This window comes from Petaurus breviceps, unplaced genomic scaffold (genome assembly GCF_028583685.1).
Source record: "Petaurus breviceps papuanus isolate PSGF00001 unplaced genomic scaffold, PetGlider_PUasm1.0 175, whole genome shotgun sequence".
NCBI lineage: Eukaryota > Metazoa > Chordata > Mammalia > Diprotodontia > Petauridae > Petaurus > Petaurus breviceps.
Genome location: NW_027185764.1, coordinates 23,092,078 through 23,114,637, shown reverse-complemented (window position 1 = coordinate 23,114,637; position 22,560 = coordinate 23,092,078). Strand labels below are relative to the sequence as shown.

The 22,560-nt window shown below is 39.5% G+C and overlaps 1 protein-coding gene and 1 long non-coding RNA gene across 2 annotated transcripts in view; one reads left to right on the top strand and one right to left on the bottom strand.

Moving 5' to 3' along the window:
• BAIAP2L1 (BAR/IMD domain containing adaptor protein 2 like 1) overlaps nucleotides 1–5,483 on the bottom strand; it is a 140,756-nt gene extending 135,273 nt beyond the window's left edge. Inside the window, exon 1 of the mRNA XM_069084884.1 lies at nucleotides 5,189–5,483. Coding sequence (XP_068940985.1) covers nucleotides 5,189–5,239 — 51 coding nt within the window. The 5' untranslated portion in view covers nucleotides 5,240–5,483. The remainder of the gene's footprint in view (nucleotides 1–5,188) is intronic.
• A 9,452-nt stretch (nucleotides 5,484–14,935) lies between these two features.
• The window catches only part of LOC138159066 (uncharacterized), a 151,709-nt gene continuing 144,084 nt past the window's right edge, over nucleotides 14,936–22,560 (top strand). The window contains exon 1 of the long non-coding RNA XR_011167794.1: nucleotides 14,936–15,007. This is a non-coding gene — a long non-coding RNA (uncharacterized lncRNA). The remainder of the gene's footprint in view (nucleotides 15,008–22,560) is intronic.

Here is a 22,560-nt window from a genome sequence, read left to right as displayed (position 1 = left end):
TGATCCTAAGGCTGCTGTTAGGCTTTTTCATGATTCACAGCCAGGAGCCTACCTAGCTTTTCTTCTGATTTATTTAGGGCCAATAGAGATATGGAAGCAGGGCTATTGATACGCGTAACCTCTCTCTGAAGCTCCCTTCCTTTCCCTTTACAGTCACCATGGGGCCCTTGAATGGGGGTGCCTAAGTCCTCTTTTATCTTATGACCCAAATCCCTTTGAGTAAACCTGATGAAAGCACATATTTTTGGGAAAAACTGACTAGCTTTAGAAAAAAAAAAGAGAGGAATGTCAAATATTTTTTTTAGCCAGAGTAATAAGCACTGCTAGTAAGAGGCAATTTGAAACTTCAAATAAATATCCTGCACCTGTATATTACAGTACTTGATGTGTTCCATGATTAATGAAAATTGGGCACTGGCTTTCACTTAACAAATCACAGAATAAGTTGCAAGGGAGAAAAAGGATCACAATAAAAAAAATATGCCTGTTTACCCTCATTTGGGTTATAAGATAGCAAAAAAAAGAACCTTAACTTAAAAAAATAACCTATATAGGTAGGTGCAAAAAAATGCAGTGAAAAGATTTAAAGGTATGACTATGACACAAAATGTTGATGTCTTCATAAATGACCATAATGCAGCTCATAGTTTATTGAGTTTTTACATTAGTTAGGAGGAAGAAGTTAAATAACTTACAGGTAAAAGTTTGTTTCTTTAAAGTATTCTATAGCAGGAATAACTGGTAGTTTTTTCTCCTTCACTGTCACCATATTCGAGTTTAAATGCCTGTATACACACAGCAAAAATTTGGAAGGGAAAATGGCATTCCCCTGCTCTTGGTCAAATTCTTTAGTGTATGGGAGGGACAGCATTAAAAAACGAAGGCTAGATGATGTCACACCCAGGAATTATCAAAGACTTCCTCAACACCTAACTTCCAGGAAGGTTAAGTAGCTCTGTTTAATTATAGGCTACTTCACCCTCAAGCTTTGTTTCCTATTAGTGTCACTAAGGCATGTATATTCATCAGGAAACGATGCAATACAGCAAATGTGTGAGGGCAAATTCAGTATATGGTAGAGAATTTAACTCATTAAATCCCCCAAGCATTAGACCTGGCAAAATACTTGCATTTATTTAACATTTTGGTGTGCTTATCAGTTTCCATTTGTTTTCAAAGTATTATCACACAAATTCCTCTGAGAGTGAACATGCAGCAAGATGTAGTGGTTAAATGTTAGACTTGAAGACCTATCTTCAAATCCTTCCTCTGAAAATTACTATATCTATGACCCTAGTCTGGGCAGCTAGGTGGCACAGTGGATAGACTGAAGGGCCTGGAGTAAGGAAGATTCAGCTGCCTGAGTTCAAATCTAGCCTCAGACACTAGCCGTGTGACCTTGGGTAAGTCACTTAACTGTTTGCCTCAGTTTCCTCCTGTGTAAAATGAGCTGGAGAAGAAAATGGCAAACCAGTCACAAAGAGCCGCACTTGACTTAAATGAGTCAACAACAACAAAACAGCTACAGTCAAGTCACTTTGTTTTTTCATCTGTAAAAAGAGGGAACTGGAACAGATGGCCTTTCAGCCCCCTTCTAACCTTTATGAAAATTATCATCTTAAATATGTGCATAGTCACATAAAAAAGCCAAATAAACATTTAAAGATATCTGATATATCTAGATGAACAAATAAAGAAGGGTCATTTTAATCTTCCTCCTCTTCTTGAGCATTTGCTCCTTTAAAGTTACAGAAATTAAAATCCATTTCTGCAAACCACATACTCTTCTCTGGAGCTGGCTTTTGTAAAGGCACCTGGATATGCAGTGTTTTGCATTATAAAGATATAGTAGCTTGGCAGGTAATGCAAAGGACACAGAAAACACTTAAAAAGAATTATAATAAGCACTCCTACAGATGCCAGGCGGTACAAATTTTCATTTCAATAGGGTTTAGCTTCTCATTTGTTTATAGGGAATACAGGGGATGAGTAATGGAGGTTTTCAAGGCTTCCAATCTGTACATGCAAAAAAGTGAGGAACAGTCATGGTTTAATAAAACCATCCATGATCAGCTTTAGTTTTATATTGCACAGATGATATAGTTTTGGTTTTTTACATGGTAAATTTAGATTCCCACTCCGAAACACTAGATAAAATATAGAAACAAAATATTGGGGGGAAAATGACTAAAATTCACCATTGTCAAACATTTCTTGAGCTTAAATATGTACAGGGTCCTAGAAGATACAGCTTAACATAAAGGGACTGCATGCACTGGATAGAATGATGGGCTAGGATCGATTAAGACCCCAGTTTAAATCCCCTCTCACAGACTAGTTGTGTGACTCTTAACTTCTGCCTCAGTTTCCTCTACTGTAAAATGCAAGTAATAACAGCATTTACCTCACAGGATTATTGTAAGGATCTAATAAGATACTCTTTGTAAAATGTTTAGCATAGTGCCTGGCACATAGTAAACAACACACACACAAAGTGCTTATTCCTTTCCTTTAAAAAAAAAAGTGTTTGAAGCATGATTTGAACTCAGATCTTCCTGACCCAGGCCCAGTGCCATCTAGATGTCATTGTATGACAATGACAGAATGAGGGCATGATAAATTTTAAAATATACTTTATCTTTTGCTTTTTATGTCACCTGGATTTCCCTGTGAATGAATAAAAAAACCCCAATTATTAAGCGCTTACTAGGAGCACAGAGCAGGAGATACAATGTATCCCTTACCTTCTCAGAAGGCTACTTCTTATAACAAAGAATAAAAAAATAGAGAGGGGAAAAAAGCCCAACACATAGAAAAAGTTTGACATATGTAGATTCATATTCATAATTCCTCCCCCTCCCCCCCAACTTGTGCATGGACGTTGGCCTGTGAAAACTTTTCCTTCCTCATAATCAGTCATCAGCGAGGCTGTGGCAAGTATTCCTTGCCTCCAGAAGGACAGGCATTTATTTCACAGATTCATAAAATCATAGACTGAATGGTGGAAGATAGCCTAAAACTTTAGAGATTGCCTAATCTAATTCATTTTACAGATGAGGAAATTTATGCCCAAAGTGTTAAGTGACTTGCCCAGGATGACACTGTTTAAGGTGGCATTTGAACCCAAGAGTTTTTTGACTGCCAAGTCCAGCACTCTATTCACTATACCAAATGTATATGGCATACAGTCAGTCACACCCATATTCACATATATCTATAGAATCATCGATATATTGACCTATCACAATTTTTTTTTTTCAATTTAAGCATAAAATATTAACATTCAGGTCTCTGGAAACTGAAAAATCTGCCAACTATGAAAGGGAACATAAATATAAGGGAAACAATCTGGTCAAGGTTAATGGGCCCCAAAGCATGACCTTGCTAAATCCATCAACCATAGGTATTTGTCTCATACACTCATATACACACATACACATACACACACACACTCACAAAGACAGTATTTTCTCAAACAAGTCCTTTCATTTGATATCAACAGTAGCTCAGTTAGGGACAGTACAGTGGGGAATCAATATGTGCTAAAGGTAGGTTAAAAAAATGAAACAAACAATTTAAAATTTAACTGTAGGTACATTTTGTGCACACATATGAAAAAGCAGTTTAGTCTTTGGGGATCCATGGGGTTAAATTATGGAAACATTTTTGGTCTCTCACATTACCCCAGAAAAAAGACTAAAGGTCCTCCTCATTTTGAGGGTATAGTTAGGCAACACAAACTAAGTCTTGGGGTAAAAAAAAAAGTTACATAGGCCTCAAAAAAAAAACTACGGAGTTTAGGGAAGTCATATGTCTGAGTCTAATAGATATTAAAAAGTTGTTATATTTATACCCTGAACTAAAACAAAAGTTGCTTTGCAGTCTATAAATAATTAAGTATATATCTCATTTCAAAAGGAATTCATTTACAAATACTTAAACTTAAGTATCTAATTACTTTAGAGATCCCTAATCATGTCTGTTTCTGGAAAAAAATGCTCATACAAATGTAAAATACATTACTGAATATTTAAAAATCCTTAAGAAACATAAATGTTAGTCATGAGCAAAAAAGAAACATCCACTTTATTAAAACCTTGAATTTTTGTTGACTCAAAAGGTTTCACAATCATAATCGGCATATATCAAAGACCAGTCTAACTTGAGAGAAGGTATAAAAAGAAAAGGGTGTTTCAAGATCCACTGAAAAGTAGACTAACTGCTCCTTTAGTAAAATCCAACAAGGTGAGTGTACTACAATAAAGCCTTTTCAGCTGCAGGAACTACAAATAAGCTATTGCTCACCTGGCAATTCTTAATTAAATGGGGAGTTTCTCTTTTCACATTCTTGTGAGTATTATTTTCTTAAGACTAGACACTGGATGCCTTTTTCGGCTTCTGAAAAACATGTAATAGTAATACCACTGCGACCTTTATGTGTTTTAACTATAATTTTGGATGTGGTTTGATGAAAAATGGGAACATTTTCAAGGGAAGTTCCTTTTTCCAGGGTTTATGTTTCTTACAGCAAATTCATCATTATTATTTTTTTAAAAGACTGAATTTATGTCCCTAAAATCCAAAGAGTTCTTATAAATGTTTATGCAGAAAAAAAAATCTTTCTGGCCTTGATCAATATTTGCCTCTTGGGACGATAAATCTGGCTATTTACCTCAATCCAAGTCAACCTCTGACTACCCCGACTTAAAGTAAGGGAGTTTGATTCTCTTGGATCGCTTCCCTTAAGTAGTAGATGTGGGAGAAATTTCTGCCACAAAACCCAGCCGTGGGGATGAAAGACCTGAGTTTTTCCTAGCAGAGCCTCCAGAAGATAGGTAAAGGCTGTTTTCTTCAGCGCCCCACAACTGCCTCCACCCCTACCCCCGCCCCATTCCTACCCTTTCAATCCCTGTTACCCCCAGCCCAGACTGGAGAGAACAAATAACTCCTCCGGGAGGAACTGTTTCCGTTCTTCCTCCACTAACGAGGGACACAAAAGGTGGTCTCGCATCAATCTACAAATCCCAGGAAGATTCCCCGCCTTCTCCCCCGCCTCCCCAGCAAACTCTTGTGGACATCCCTCTAGTGCTCCAGGGTCTCTCTCCGATCCTCTAGGCGAGCCCCCCAACAGGTCGCTCCCACCACTCCAGCCCCTTCCCCGGCTACTGCGGGTCCCCCAGTCCCTTACTCGGTAGGTGTTTTCGGTGAGCTTGCTCACTTCCTCCGGACCCCGAGACATGGTGCCGGTGTCTCTGCGACTCTGCCGGGAGTCTCAGCGTCTGCCTCTGGGACAGAGAGGAGGAAGGAGGCGGTGCCGTCCCCTGGTCCCGGGCCACGCCGCCCTCCGGGGGAGCTGGAGCAGAGGCCGAGGGCGCGGGGACGCTCCCGTCTCCAGGGACGGCGTGCCTCCCGGAGGTGTGAGGGTGCGGGCGAGAAGGAGGAGGAGCGAGGCTCGGTCCGCGCTGTGCTGTCTGCCGCCCGCCCCGGAGCGCCCCTTCCTCCCGCCGGAGCCCCCAGCGAAACTGTCAAAACTTGGGCAGATGCAGCTGCTCCCGCCTCTGCGGCCGCCGCCTGCCCGGGGTGGGGGGGTGGAGGTGGAGGAGGAGGAGGAGGAGGAGGAGGTGGAGGAGGAGGAGGAGGAGAAGGAGAAGGAGGAGCAGGAGCAGGAGCTGGAGCTGGAGCCGGACGAGCCCGAGGTGGGGTGGGGGGTAGCACCGGGGAGGGCGGAGCAGCCTGACGCGGCAGCCCGAGCGGAGGAGGGGCGGGGTGGGGTGAGGCGGGGCCCGGCCTGGCCCTACCTGCGCAGGGGTGGGGGCTAAGCCGAGCTCGGCCCGGGAGCCTCGGGCCCGGGAGGTACTGGGTGCGCTCTGCTGAGCGCAGGGCGCCCTCTCCCGGGGCCTGCACCCCGCCCCCACCCCGGCACAGGCCCGGGCTCCCCCCATCCCGTGGGCCTCAGGATCCTCGGGATCCCGAGGAACACCTGGAGGGAGTGTGGGAGCGAAGGCGGCTGGCTCGTCCCGCTTTTCCCGCGCCAACTCTGTCTAGAGGGAAGTAACTGGGATCCTGGCGGTGCCAGGGTCTCTCCAAGTTTCCCAAACCGCTGCGTGCACTCTCTCCAGACTCCTGCCCCGGGAAAGTCATCCTAGGGGGACTGAGCACGTTTTTTGTTATTTTTTGGGTGGTGGTGGTGGCAGAGAGCGTTGTAAAAGCATCTTGAGTCTCTCTCATAGGGGTTCGATGTTGCTTGGTGAGAGGGTGCTGACTCACCCTTCCTAGTCCCGGCTAGTAACTCACTCTTCGAGCTGAGAACCCAAATTCATAGAGGGGGCATAGAAGCCAAGATTAGGAATGTATTTTCATATGTGCCGAAGCTATAAAGGAAAAGGGTTAACAAATATGAATGCAATGCAGTATGACACTGTCAACCAGAGAGTGAGGCTCCTCCTGACCAGAGAATTGAACACGAGTTGTTTTGTTTTGTGGGCTACTGTAACTCCGGAAGACTATTAACTAAGACCGAGAGGGACTATGATCCGAATGGGTGGAGAGTGTACCCACCCTACACCAATGATATAACTTTTTATGTCTGGGGTGGCTGTTTGGTACATTGAAAAGAACTGGGTGTAGAGTCAGAGGACCTGGGCTCAAACTTCAACTCCTCGGTTTATGACTTGTGTAACAATAGGCAATTTATTTGGTTTCTGGGCCTCAGTTTCCTTATCTGTAAAACGAAGAGGTTGGGTTAGACAATCTCTTAGGTACCTATCATCTTCGGAGTGAACTTGTGACAAGACACTCTCACTACATGTATTTCTGTTATTTTCAGTACTTATGTGTGTGTGTGGGGTGGGGGTGGTATGCCCTTACCAGCTACAGATGAAGTTAGACTCAATATTTTTCTTTTTTTGGTGACAAGTTGAAGAAATTGAATATAGTAGGATTAAGGTTGATGAGCCTTTACTGTCTTCTAAGGGTAAAATTGAAGGGAGAGGCATTTGTGAACAATCTAAGGTTGGCTTTAGATTCGGATAGAAATGTTTGGAGGTGGGGCAAAGAGTAAGGGGAGGGATGGGATAAGGAGTCACTGTATTATGTTACAGTTCCTGGAGCTGGCAAGTACTAAACCTAGGGCAGGTCATTTAATAAATCTGTGCCATGATCTGTTTTAAGCGATGGGTTTAAAAAAGAGGCCCTGTCCCCAAGGAACTAAAAATCTCTTGGGGGAGACAACATGCATAAACGAGCTATATACAGGATAACTAGAAAATAAGGGAGGGAAGACACTAGAATTCAGAGGGATCAACAGAAGCTTCTAGTAGAAGTTGCAATATTAATTAAAAGAAGTCAGGGAGGTCAGTAGGCAGCAGTAAGGAAGAGCAGCGTTCCAAACGTAGACAGCCAGAGAAAATATCTAGAATTGGGATGTTGTTAGTGGAACAGCAAGGAGGCCAGTGTTTCTGGATGGAAGAGTAACTGGGGAGTAAGGTGTAAAAAGACTGGAAGTAGGAGGGGGCGAGGTTCCAAAGGGACTTTGAACGCTACAGGATTTTGTATTTGATCTTGGAGGCCATTGGAGACACTTCTCTTCCTTTCTCCTCTTGCCAATTAACAAAACAAACAAAACCCAACTGACTGGTTCTTTACATAAAATAAAACTTTTTAAAGTAAGGAAGACAAAGAATGGCAGGAGCTCTTCTTGGAGAGATTTCTTCCTAAAAAATTTCTGGATATAGCAGGTATTGAAATTACACCGAGTATTTATTGTGCACTAGGGAAAGCCACACAATGAAATCTCTGTTATTTGCTATGCTGAGGTCAGAATTTGAAAGGTGTCAGACACTGGACTTAGAACAGAAACACAGATTGGACTCTTGCATAGGAAGGACTCTGTTATCAGGTTTTGGCAGCTGTAAAATGAATTGAGCCTGGAAAGGGAAAGGTGTACTTAACACCTAGAAACAGCACTTAGTCTGTTAAGTAAAACACATTATGCCTTAACGGAAAGGTGGTTTTAAGCTGTTGAAGCTACTTTTCCCCTCTTCACCAGATTTGTAGTATTTAAAAACTCTGGTTATAAGTATATGTTATAGAATGTAGTGATTTATATGTATCACATACATAGCAAGAGATACAGTATGGCATACTAGAGGGTTGGTCTTGGAATCAGGAGGATTGGGTTTAAGTCATACCTCTAACACATACTAATTCTGTGTACCATTGACAGATCATTGAACCTCTCATTTCCCCAGGCAACTGTTTAAGACTACAAAGTACAAATTTCCACATCTCTATTGGTGCACTGTTTTTTCCCTACACCAGTGAAATCACAGGTCTGTTCATTCATTGATAGATATAGGATGTCCCAAAAGTCCTTTAGCCTCAGTTCAGTTTTAATCTAATAATCTTTTTTCTATCATCTATACATATACAGATATCATATAGTATAATACTGTGTAATAAATGAAATATTCTAATGAGTATATCTCTTTAGTTAACATCTTGGTTGCATTTGTAATATGTGAGTTATACTTATGACTTTATGATTACTTACATTTACATTAATTACCATTACAACTAATTATAATAAAAATGACGTTCACTGTATGTAAGTATATAGTGAGCTTGCTCTCTCTGTCTCTGTCTCTGTCTCTCTCTGTCTCTGTCTCTGTCTCTCTCTCACCTTTCATCTTGGAACATCCTACAATGCCTTGTAATGAATAGGAATCATTTCATGCACCACTGAAATGTAGCCAACTGAGTGGTGGAATAAGTATTAGAAACTTAACCTCTAATAATTCACAGTACAGCAATATTATCTAAATCCAGAAATGATAAAGATAACACACCTCAATAAAAAACTATAGTGAGTTTCTTAGATGGTCACTATAATGACCCTAGTTGGAATTTGATTACAGGGTAACGATTAACAAAATAACTTCGTGCAGATTCTCTTTTAATAGTATTTTGTCATTGTAAACCAGAAAAATCACACTGTTGAGTTCTAACTCAGGAGAAACTAGAGAATTGTCAGTTCTCCTTTGTTCAACATGCCTAGTCCAGACCCTTACCACCTCTTACCTGGACAATTGCAGTAGTCTTCTCAGTGGTCTTATTGTATACGGTTCCCATCCCCCCTTCAATCTAGCCTCCTCCAGCAAAGTTGGAATTTATATTGCTAAAGCTAAGGTGTAGCCAGATGACTCTTCTGCTCAGGAAGCTTCTGTGGTTCCCTGTTGCTTTTAGGACAAAATACAAACTCATCTGCTTGGCATTTCAAGCCCTTCAAAATCTGGCTCCAAACAATCTTTCCAGGTTTGATTATAGATTATTGCCCTAACCCAGTTTGCTATAGCCAAAAGGGAATATTTGCCATTTCCCCATAAAGCAAATTCCATCTGCTGGCTTTTAAGTCTTTGCCTAGGCCATAATTCACTCCTGATATTTTTCTTTTCTTTGCTTTCTTTTTTTTTTCCTGCTTTTGGAAGAGGCAGGGCAATTAGGGTTAAGTGACTTGCCCAAGGTCACACAGCTAGTAAGTGTGTCAAGTGTCTGAGGCTGTATTTGAACTCAGGTCCTTCTGACTCCAGGGCCAGTGATCTATTCATTGCCTCATGTAGCCTCCTCCCTACTTCTGTTTCTTAGAACAGGTAGCTCCCTTCAAGGCTCAAGTGCTAACTCCTTTAAGAGCCCTTTCCTTAATCATGGCCTCCCTTCTCTAACAGGATCTCTTTCCCCTTTCTCCCCTCCCCTTATACAATCACCTTATACCAATTTTATATAGATCTATAAATATATAGTATTTGTTTTATCTTCTGATTAAAATGTAAACTTCTTGAGGGCAAAGACTATTTCTGTTTATTTCTTTGTGATCCCAATGCCTATCAGAGTACCTCATGAATACTAATTGTTTAATATGTGCTTATTTTATTTATTGATTAATTTTGTATATATCCACAGCATTCACTTGTCTATTTACATGTTCTCTTCCCTGGTATAAGGAAAGCAGGGACTGATTAATTTTCTTTTTATATCACTAATGCTTAGCACATTGCTCAACACAGAGTAGGAACTTTTATATACATACTTAGTGAATGAATGATTCCCTTTACCTCTATGCTGGGAATGGACTGTGTCACCTCTTAGATGTAAAATATAAGTCTAAAATGAAAGAGATCTGGCTTCTTTTCGGCAGTTTACCTTGGGCAAGCTGAAAGTTTCAGTTTTTTTGTCATGTCTACTCTCTGTGACCCTATTTGGGATTTTCTTGGAAGGAGAAAAAAAACTGGAGGAGTTTGCCATTTCATTGTTCAGCTCATTATACAGATGTGGAAACTGAGGAAAATGGAATTAAGTGAATTGCCCAGCATCACACAGCTAGTAAGTGTCTGAGACCAGATTTGAATTCAGGAAAGATAAATCTCCATGACTTCAGACTTAGCTGCCTGGAGTCAGTAAGACATGAGTTCAAACACAGCTTTGCAGACATTTTACTAGATGTATGACCCTGGGCAAGTCACTTAACCCTGCTTATTTCAGTTTCTTCCCACTCATCTTTAAAATGGGAATACTAATAGTACTTTCCTCCCAAGGTTGTTGTGAAGATCAGATGAGATGATGGTTATAAAAACCTCTGGCACATAGTCACTTAACAAATACTTGTTTCTTTCCCTTCCTTCTAGACTTCTTAAGCATATGAACTTTATATTATGGCAAATTAGTCTCCATTTTCTCTGCTCTCATTCATTCATAACAAAAATAGAAATTTCTGACATTCCCTCCTCTTCCATTAGACATTTACTGACTATGTGATCCTGGGTAAATCATTTCACTTCCTCATGTCTCAGATTCTTGGTCCTTTCCAGCTCTAAATCTGGGACCCTATGATCCTATGAAATCAATTCAATTAAGCATTTATTAATTGCCTACTATGTGTCAGGATCTCTGTTAAGTTCTGGGGAAATGACAAAAATGAGGCAGTTCCTGCCTTAGAGGAGCTTATATTCCATCAGGGGATAAATATGTACACATAACTATACAAGGATGTGCTGGTAAGTGTTTAACAACCCCACCTCCTCCCCCCCACACATGTTCACATGGCACACTTAAAAATGTGTTTATTCTGTATCAACTCTTTTTCCATCATTTTCCTGAGTCTAGACAATCAACAAAACAATAAATCAAGCCAAGGTGTAAATGCTCACACTGAAAAATGAATGATCAACTCTGGCAACCTGTTAGAATGGCTCCAGCACTCTCCTTACCCTACACATAAAATATAAACAATAAAAATAAAAGGAAACTTTTTGGTGATGGCACTAGCAACTGGAGAGATTGCTTTACTCTTATACTGCAACTTTTTTCAAAAATTAAAAATTTTAATTTGTGTTCATAGAGACACTTAAATCTGTCCTGAGAATATAACCAAAGATGATGAAAGTGTCACTATTTTCATTTGAGGCAGTTTGGTGAAGTAAAAGAATGGTTGCTTGGTATATTGGACTTGAAATCAGGAAGGGAATGAATTCTGCTTCATATCTTTATTGTGTGACCCAGAGCAAAGCGCTTAAACTCTGTGGACCTCAGTTTCCTCACTGTAGTGCCAATGAAATATTCACAGTGACCAAAGTCAGTAAAAATATACCTGCATGGTGCTCAATCACAAAATATAACAGACTCTTCACAGAAAAGACAGAAGTAAAACATTTATTCAGATACCAAAAAACTGAATTCCCCAAACTAGTAAGCCAATTCCATCATAGTAACAAAGAAGTTAATAAGCCACAACAGCACAGAGAGCCACAACATCCTTTAGCCTTCCCACAAACCAACATTTACTCACAAGCCTGTCTGCTTGCCTGCTGTCCTCTTTCCTTCCACCACCTAGCCGTTCTGACTCCCAGCTTCCTGTGGGCTCTGTTCCAGCCTTCAGCAAACTCGTCCCACCACAAGCCCCATGTGATTACATTCAGCCTATTAGGGGGCAGAGTTTATTTTCAAAGCAGGGAAGGTCTTCAAATTCCCTTAGGCTTATTAAGGGACAGGGAAGATCTTCAAATTCCCATTTCCATTTCCCTCACCTGTAAAAAGAGGTGATGATCTTTAAGGTCTCTTTCAGCTCTCAATGAAAAGGAGACTGCAGCAGTATTAATTCACTAGATGTTATTATACCCCAATTTCCTAATCTTTAAAACAGGAAGCTGAATTAGATGATTTCTAATCCTTCTAGTTACCTTCCAATTCTTTTTTAAAGTTAAAATTCTTTCAATTTAGTAACAATGAATTTTCAAGCTTTCCTTTACCTTGGTTTCGTTACCTACAGCATTGGCCTGAGGGCTCTTTACCAATGGCTCCACTGGGGTTACTAGGGAATTCCTAGGTGAAGAAGGTTGCCCTATCAAGGCAAGTTGGCACCTTCCCTCCAAGAGAGACTGACTTGTTTAGGATTCCAAAGCCAGTAGTGTCAGTGGCAAAACTTGAACCCACTTTTCCCTGGCTTTAAGGCAAGCTGCTTTCTCTGGATTAAGATGTGGTCAGCAATGGGTTCTTTAGACCCAATACTAACCAAGCTGCCTCTTAATGGCTCATGAGAGAAACTAAATGCTTTTTACTTTTCCAGAGGGTAGACATACAGAAACAGTGGTCTGCCATTCTAAAACCCCAGTTCTTTATCCTAGCTTGATGGACGTTTGTTTAACCTGCTTTCTGATGGTTGTCCAATCATTCCTATGACGTTCATTTGTGTCAGGATTAAAAAGCAACAACAAAAGTGTTTTTGGAGTGGAGAAAAGAAGGTTTTAGTCCTTTTTTCACCTAAACAAATCAATTTTCTTCCGCTTCCAAATAACCAAACTATTATCAGGTTTGCAAAACTCTTCTCTCGTCAAGGCTTTGTTCTTCAGACCCAATACTTTCCTTTTTTAGGTGAGATTAGTTAAGATGGGAAAAAAAAGTTGGCTTTGTTTGGCATTGGTCTGGAACTGAAAGAGCTGGGAGGAGAGGTATGTATTCCTTTTATGTTTGTTCTGAACTTATTTTGCAGAGATGCATTGTGTTTGCTGACCACATCTTAAATTCCTTCTCCTAGCTGATCATATTGCTGTCACAGAACTGAAAACGTGAGAACTCTCTGTATTTCTAACCTCTTTCCCACAGTGAACCGTATGGGAAGTTGGTCACATAGAATATAGCAAGGCATTTCTTGGCCTTAGGAAGATTCATGTCTCAACACTAATTTAGTTCTTTTTCAATGTGACCCCTTCTTCCCTTTTCAGTTTTCTAATACCGTCCTCCCTTCTACATATTCTAAGGTCCAGTGACACTGGCTTCCTTCCTATTCCTCACACAAGACACTCCATCTCCCAACTCCAACATTTTCACTGGCTGTCACCCATGCCTGGAACTCTCTCCCTCCTCATTTCTAATCCCTGGTTTCCCTGATTTCTTCCAGATCTCAGCTAAAATCCCGTCCTCTGCAAGAAGCCTTTCCCAGGTCTTTTTAATCTTAGTGACTTCCCTCGGAGACAATCTCTGATTTATCCTGAATGTGTCTTGTTTGTACATGGTTGTTTGTGTGTTGACTATGCCATTAGACTGTGACTTCCTCGAGAGAAGGAATTCCCCCCACACTTCCTTTGTATCCTCAGTGCCTACTACTATGGATAGAATATAGTATGTGTTATAATACTTGTCAACTAAGAGTCAAGATCATGACTCTGATTAACCCTCTTGCCCTTCAGCTATTACACATACCCTAAGCTCTTAATGTTAAGTCATTGTACTGGTCACTTTAATATTCTTTCCTGGTATTTTTTTTTTAAAGTGAATGTCATAATTTCATTTGTTTCTAATACTGATATAGGTTGGACACATAAGAATCTTCCCATCACCATTCATCACTGTTCTCCATTTCTCATTTTTAATTTTCATGGATTTATGAGTATAATGAATTTTCAGAGGATGTAATTGTTTCATTAGAAGGGGAAGTATTAGTCCTATGGATTTAAAAAATCAGCATAAAAGGAAAATTTCCACTAAGGAAATGCATAAAATTATAAATAGTTGATCAATAACTTCTGTTTATCAATAGTAATTTATGTATTTCTTTAAAAATGTCCCCAACATATTGACTTTGACCAATAAACAGAGGACTGCTTAAGAATCAATGGGAGCTTTGCTGAGTAAGGAGGCCTGACTTTGCCTATTAAGCTTGTTGTAATGTCCCATTACTTTATGATTACTATAAAACTTTTAGCATGCATTTTACCAAGCCAAATTTTTCTGTTGGCAATTTAAGTTGCTCTTAAGCAGTGATAAATTCACCATAGAGCTGGCCTTGCTATTTAAAGTGCATTTATCAATTAAAAACGTGAATTCTATGCATTATTTGACATAACTATTCAGGGATATTCGAAGTCTATGTTTATTCTAGTACAACTTTCTTTGATTTGGCAATACAACCAAATAGAGCATTGATAAGGAAGTCAGGACAATATGAGTTTTATCACCATCTTACTGTGTGACCTTGGGCAACTAACATTTCAGTACTCAGTTTCCTTGTGTGTAAAAAGAGACAATTGGTCTAAGTGATCTCTGAGGTCCCTTCCAAATCTAAGATTCTATGACTCCATAACAGGATTAAAATGCTTGACAAAGTGATATTGAGTTCTTAAATCAAGATGTGCAAATAAAAAAAAAAATACGGAGTGGGGTTGATGCATGCTTTGACAATTTTATTCCTCTATTGTTATTGGATTATATGGTTAATGTGCCCACACCTTTCTGTTACTTTCAAAATGAAGTTACATTTCAAAATCCCAGCATTGACTGTAAAACATGATTATATAGCCCCTCATGTTGGGGTGAAGGGGGTGGGGGTGGGGTAGGACCTCCTCTGGTCAGCTGTCAGTTCTGTTTAACTTTATTGCTTTACCCACCAGAGATCAGATGCCTTGGAGGACTTAACCCTTTCTTTGCTGCAACTCCTGCCCTGGGGCCCTGGTGTCCAGTGGTGAGTCTCATGTGGCCCATTTAATCTAAACTGGTCCTAGCCATGTTTCATTTTAACCCTCCAGCTACATTATTGCCATCTGCCCTGCCACAACTTCAATATGTTCCATGCCTCTCTCTCCCCATTGCTTTCTAGTTCTGCAACCATAATGATCAAAACTGCCATTTCTACTAGAAAGGATGTGTCAACCTGTTCTTCCATAGCTCTACTTATTCTTGTAACTTTCCAACCAAAATATCCCTTTCTGTACACCATTCCCTTGTGTTATTCCCTATTAGAATAGAAGTCCTTGAAGGGTATAATGCAATCTTATTTTGTATTTATGTCTCCAGGGCTTAATAAGTGCCTCACATAGTAGGTACTTAAAAATGCTTTTTTTTTTTAACTTATTCGGTTATTCCTTTTTCCAAGAAATAACTTTCTGAATCATTTTTCAGAGTTGGAAAATAGTTTAAATAAATAATTCATCAATCCTTTAAACCATTAATAATTATTTATACAACACAATGGGCACAAAAATGAGGCTAACAAAAAATATCCTTTGACTAAAATGATCCCTTAAAGGCAAAAACAAAATATAACTTACGCATACATTTTGAAAATTGCTTAATAACTCTATACACTTGAAAATTTATATAATTCTTGGTAGGATTGTACTGAGGAGTGGATTTTTCTATAACATATAGAAGGATATTTTGGCATAAGTCACAAGGATTAGTTAATTATCCTGATGTTTAGAAATTTGGATATTTGACATCAATGCAAACAAAATAGTATGAATGTAGATTTTTTTTTCACTTTAAGTATTTTGGCATTTTATGGAGTTTTGACTCAATAGATTTTCCTTCCATCTTGGTATATAGTCCAATTCCTATTGTCTTTAAATCTTTCTAGGATGAAGTAAGTTTGTCGCTATATTCTGTACAGTACTTTCTGAAGTAAATTTTGAGCTTTTTACACAAGTGTATAACGAGCATTAAAAAGGTATTTTTACACAAGTGTAAAGACAATAAATGAACTACAATTTTCTTTTTAAAAATTTATTTATTTATTTTTAGTTTTCAACATTTGCTTCCATAAGTTTTAAATGTTCTCCACCTCTGGAAGATGGCATGAAATCTGATAATAGGCTCTAAATATACATTCTTATTCAACATATTTTCACATTTGTCATCTTGTATAGAAGAATTAGAATGGGAGGAACCATGAGAAAGAAAAAAAAAACAGAGCAAATAGTATGCTTCAATCTGCATTCAGACTCCATGTTTCTTTCTCTGGATGTGGATGGCATTTTCTATCATGAGTCTTTTGGAGTTGTGTTGCTGAGAAGAGCTAAGTCTGTCAAAGTCAGTCATCGAACAATGTGGCTGTTACTGTGTCCAATGTTCTCCTGGTTCTGCTTTCTTCACTCAGCATCAGTTCATATAAGTCTTTCCAGGTTTTTCTGAAGTCACCTTGGTAAGCTACAATATTCTCCTGGTTCCAGGGCAACATTTAAAAAAATAAATGTTTATTTTTTGTCTTTTGTTGTTTTTTTCATATTTATAATTTCATCCATTGTTTTTTCCCCTCCCCTTCTAGAAAGCCATCCCATTTAACATTTACTGTTTTTAAAGAGAAAAACTTAAAAAGAAGAGGAAAAAAATCAACCAAACAACACATCAGAAAAGTAAAAAAATATGTCATACATACATACATACATACATATATACATATATACACATACTTACATGCACACACATACCGATATATTGTGGAGCTCTTGCTTCTGCAAAGGGGTGAGGTGAGGCTCTTTTCTCATATCTCTTCTTTTGAGTCATGCTTGTTCTTTATATTTTTCCAGTGAGAGAGTACTGGTCTTCAGGAGATCCTTTCATTCATTCCCTCACAAGCATTGATTAAGCACATATTATATGTAAGAAAAGGTATCACATACTGGAGATACAAAGCATATCAAAAGCTAGTCCCCTTCCTTCAGGAGTTTACATTCTACTTTTACGGGTTATACTGTATTTATACAGATCAGTAAGTGCAAGATGATTTGAGGAGGGAGAAAGCATAATAACTCTGGTGTTCCATATTCTATGTGAGATGGCACCTGACTTAGGCCAGAATCTAAGAGGCCAAGTAGAGGAGGAAGTGCATTCCAGGAACAGGGTGCAAAGTCATTGAAGGCAGGATGTAGAATTTGAATTTGGGAATAACAAAAAGGCCAGTTTGTCTAGATTTCAGAGTCCCTGAAGGTGAGTGGTGTGAAAAAACATGGAAAGATAAGTGGGAACCAGTCTGTAAAGGGCTGAGGAATTTGTGATTTACCCTATGAGAGATTCTTAATCAGACCTGTGCTTTTTGGGGCAGTTATATGGATCATGAATTGCAGAAGGAATATAGAAGAAGCAGGAAAACCTATTAATTATAATGCTAATAATAATAGCAGCTAGTATAATGTTTGCAAAGTACTGTACAAAAACTATCTCATTTTTACTTCATAGTTACCCTGGGAATTTGTTGCTATTTTTATCTCTGTTTTATAGGTGAGGAAATTGAGGCAGACAGAGGTTTTTGCAATAGTTCAGATATTTATCCCTTTAATCTCTAAGCTACTGCTCTAGTTCAGTGTACCCTGCTAGGATTTTTCTAAGGGACATATTAAAACATATGCAGTACTTAGACTGAGTGCCTCCTTATAAGATAGCAATTTTCCAAACTCCAACTCTCCAGCTCCCCATGGAGCTACGTGTCTGGGTAATAAGGAAGCATTGAGGTAGTTAAGGTTTCCCCTTTTCCTGTGTATCTCTGATATTCATTTTAACCTTTTTTTGTACTTGCACAAAAATATTGAAATAAGGAAGACTTTAAAGGAAATAGAGAGTGTAATTTGCCCATGGTTTGCATCCCCCTAGGGATTTTAGTTTAAAAATCCAGGCATGTATTTACAAATATTTTGTATAAACATATATATTGAGCACATAGTAGATAATAAATGCTTTTTCACTCATTCAGTCATTTGTTCATTCATCCATTATAGACTATGTAGTCATTTTCAGGGGAATATAAAATATAATGTTAATTTGGTTTAAGGTATAATTTTAGATTCCACCCCCCATTATTTTATTTCTCTTTTTAAAAATCAAATGCTTTATTAACTTCTGGTTTACATCATTCATTTCTGCAAGATTTTGAGTTACAAATTTTCTCCCTGTTTTCCCCCTACCCACCACCCCAAAATAGTGATCCCACTAGATATCTCCTCCTCTAATCTGCTCTCTACCATATCTTCTCCCATACCCCCTCCAACTTTCCAGTAGGGCACAGTGGGTCTCTATGCCCCAGTGCCTGTATATCTTATTTCCCAGTTATATGTAAAATAATATTAATAATAGTATATGTAGATATTTTTAAACATTTGATTTTAAAACTTTGAATTCCAGATTCATTCCTTCCTCCCTTGTCACCCACCCTTACTGGGAAGATAAGCAATTCAGTATAGGTTGTACATGTATAGCTATGCAAAAGATTTCCATAGTGGATATATTGTAAAAGACTGACTATATTTCTCTCCATCCTATCCCACCTCCCACTTGTTCTGTTCTCTACTTTGATCCTGTCCCTTTTCAAAAGTGGGTGTTTCCAAATTCCCTCCCCCCTAGCCTGCCCTCCCTTCCATCATACCCCCTCTCATCCCCTTCCCCCATACTCTCCTGTAGGGTGAGATACCCTATTTAGTGTGTATGTCATTCCCTCCCTAAGCCAAATTCAATGAGAATAAGGTTGACCCATTCCCTTTTGCCTTCCTGTTCTTCCCCTCCATTGTAACCATTTCCCCTTGCCTCTTCTATATGAAATAGTTTACCCCAATCTGTCTCTCCCCATCTCCTCTCATTATATTTGTCTCTCACTTCTTAATATCACCTTTTAAGTATTGTCCCTTCCTATTAAATTGGTCCTGTGCCCTCTATGTATGTATATCTGTACACATATATGCATACATTCACATATGTACTGATACGCCCATATACCCTCCCATATAGACATATATATGTATGTATGTATACACACACACACACACTTCTATTTCCTTCAACTATTCTTATACCGAGAAGAGTTTCATCAGTTACAATGATCATTTTTCTATGTAGGAATGTAAATAGTTCAACTTTGATAAGTTCCTTATGATTTCTTTTCCCTGTTTACCTTCTCATGCTTCTCTTGCTTCTTGTATCTGAATGTCAAATTTTCTATTCAGCTCTGGTTTTTTTAATCAAGAATGCTTGAAAGTCTTCTATTACACTGAATGACCATATTTTCCCCTGAAACATGATACTCAGTTTTGCTGGGTAGGTGATTCTTGGTTTTAATCCCAGCTCCTTTGACCTCTGGAATATCATATTCCAAGCCCTTTGATCCCTCAATGTAGAAGCTGTGAGATACTGTGTTATCCTGATTGTGTTTACACAATATTCAAATTGTTTCTTCCTGGCTACTTGTAATATTCTCTCCTTGATCTGGGAATTCTGGAACCTGGCTATAATATTCCTAGGTGGTTTCTTTTTGGGATTTTCTTCAGTAGGTGATCAATGGATTCTTTCGACCTCTATTTTGCCCTCTGGTTCTAAAACATCAGCACAATTTTCCTTGAGAATTTTTTGAAGGATGATTTCTAGGTACTTTTTTTGATCATGGCTTTCAGTTAGTCCAATAATTTTAAAATTATCTCTCCTGGATCTATTTTCCAGGTCAGTGGTTTTCCCAATGAGATATTTAACATTGTCTTCTATTTTTTCATTTGTTTGGATCTGTTTAATGGTATCTTGATTTCTCATAAAGTCACTAGCTTCCATTTGCTCCAATCTAATTCTGAAGGAATGATTCTCTTCAGTGAGCTTTAGAGATTCTTTTTCCATCTGGCAAATTCAGCTCTTTAAGGCATTCTTCTCCTCATTGACTTTTTGAGCCTCTTTTGCCATTTGAGTTAGTCTATTTTTTAAGGTGTTACTTTCTTCAGTCAGGTTGTTGACTCTCTTTTCATGATTTTCTTGCATCATTCTCATTTCTCTTCCCAATTTTTCCTCCACTTCTCTTACTTGGTTTTCCAAATCCTTCTTGAACTCTTCCATGTCCTATAACCAGTTCATATTTTCCTTTGAAGCTTTTGGTGCAGGAGTTCTGACTTCTCTGTCTTCCTCCTGTTCCATGCTTTGATCCTTTTTGTCCCCAAAATAGGAGTGTAAAGTTGGGTTACTTTGTTTGCTTTGCTTGCTTATGTTGCCACTCAATTACTTGACTTTTGGGCTTTTTTCCACAGTAGGACTCTGCTATCAGACAGGGGAGCTTTTGTCCCAGTCGCTGAGGTTTTCTAAGCTGCCAAAGATATTAGTTGGGTGTCCTCTCTGAAGCCTCCACACACTCTGGCAAGCTGGTTGCACACCCCAGGACCTCCACCCTAGACAGCAATCCAGACCCAAGCAGGTTAAAGCAAGAGAGATTACCCCTCAGCATGGTTTCTTGGTCCCCCTACACTCTGCAGGGCAGGAGCTGAAGCTGCTACGTGGCTGTGGCTGCACAGCTGTAGCGCCTCAGCTGCTTCTTGCCATGGGGGCAAAAGCCGACAACACTCCCAAATTACTAGATCCCAAAGTCCACACTGTACTACCTCTCACTTTGTTCTTGGCATCTATGTGTTGATAATTCTACACACCACCACAGGTGTTCATGATCTGAAGTCCCTCCAGCCCGTGTCTGGCTGTGGCTACCCTTGGGCTAAAACCCTGGGCTCGAGTGGGGCTGGGCTCGGCTCCCAGAGCGCTGTGCTGGCCCCTTACTGTGGGCCTGCTGGGCTGTCCTCAGCGGGATGTTAGCTTCTCTGTGTCATTTTGTGGGTTCTGTAGCTCCAAAGTTTCTTTGGAGTCACCTTTTACATGAATTGGGGGAGGTGGAAGCCAGAGCCCCATGGAAGTCCTGTTTCTACTCTGCCATCTTGACTCCATTCCCCCTATTTTATTTCTTAAATATTCTATTGGTTCAGCTCTCCTAGATAAGAAGTGATGGCAGAGAAGGATCAGATCGTCTCTCAATACTCTTAGAAATATTTTATTCAATATGTTTTTACCTTAGCATAGAATTTGGTATGAAATGGACTCTGTTCAAGGGCCCAGAAGGACTTTAGTTACTAGAAGGATATCATTTCATAATATGGCATCACCTATATAGTAGCCCAAAGATATTGCCTATGACATATAGCACTTACCTATAGTAAGCCCTTAATAAATGCTGTTGACTAGGTGTTCACTGTCTGTCTGCCAAATAAACATACTGTCTTGTCAAATAGGATAAGTTGGCATTGTTTAAGAATATCTGTGTAGTGATGTATGTTGTAGTGGATAGAGTACCAGGGCCTGGAGTCAAGGAAGACCTACCTTCCCATCTGTCCTCAGACACTTACTGGCTGCATGACCCTGGGCAAGTTACTTAACCTTATTTGCTTCAGTTCCCTCATCTGTAAAATGAGGTGGAAAAGGAAAAGGCAAACCACTCTAGTATCTCTACCAAGAAAACCCCAAATGGGGTCATGAAGAGTCCAATGAAACTGAGAGGACTGAACAACACTGATTATCTCTGAAATGAGTTAGAGGCTGTCGTCAGTCATCAATAGTGCTGACATCTGTATGGCCAAATGTGTTTCTAAAAGTGATACCCACTGGGAGAATCAGGTGAATTACTAATGGTTATGTGGACCCCCAAGCTCTTGCTCCTTTACCTTTGGGGCACTGTGCTGGGGGCTCTGAGAAAAATTCATATTGGGATCATTCCATCCCTTTTAGTAGAATGGTTATAAGATTTTGTTCTTCGGAGTTGTCACTTAAGCTTTTTTTCCTTTTTTTTTCTTTCTTTTTTTTTTCTTTTTGGTTACAAAGGCCTATGTCCTTTCTCTTGTGCCATTTGCTTTATTTTATATTGTCTTACTGGATCATAAGAGTTATTGAGTCTAAGATTCATCATGATCCACAACTTGTGCCTTAACTTCAGTTAGAATGGGAAGCTGGATTTGGTAATTCCTGACATTTCTATGGCAGTTTAAAGTTTGCGAAGCACTTTATTTTTGCATACAGTGACTCATAAGGCCATTTACATATATTTTCCTGTTTGAGTCTTATGACAATCATGAGGGAGTAGGTGCTATTCTTTTTCTCATTTTTCACAAGGAAGGGGAAAGGACACTGACTTTGAAGTCAGAGCCTGAGTTCAAATATCACCTTTAATGTTTGCTCCCTGTGTGACTGTGTGAGTCATTACATCTCTCTCGGCCTCATCTGTAACAAGAGGTGATTGGACTAGATCAGGGGTGCAGAACCTATAGCCACATGTGGTCTCCAGTCTGCAGGTTCCCCACCCCTGGACTAGATGGTAGTAGAGTTCCCTTCCAGTTCTGATTTATGATCCTGGGAGGCCTGGGACTTGCTGATGGTCTCACAGCTAGAAAATGTTGGGAGCAGAATTCAAATCCAGGTCTCTCTCTCTCTCTCTCTCTCTCTCTCTCTCTCTCTCTCTCTCTC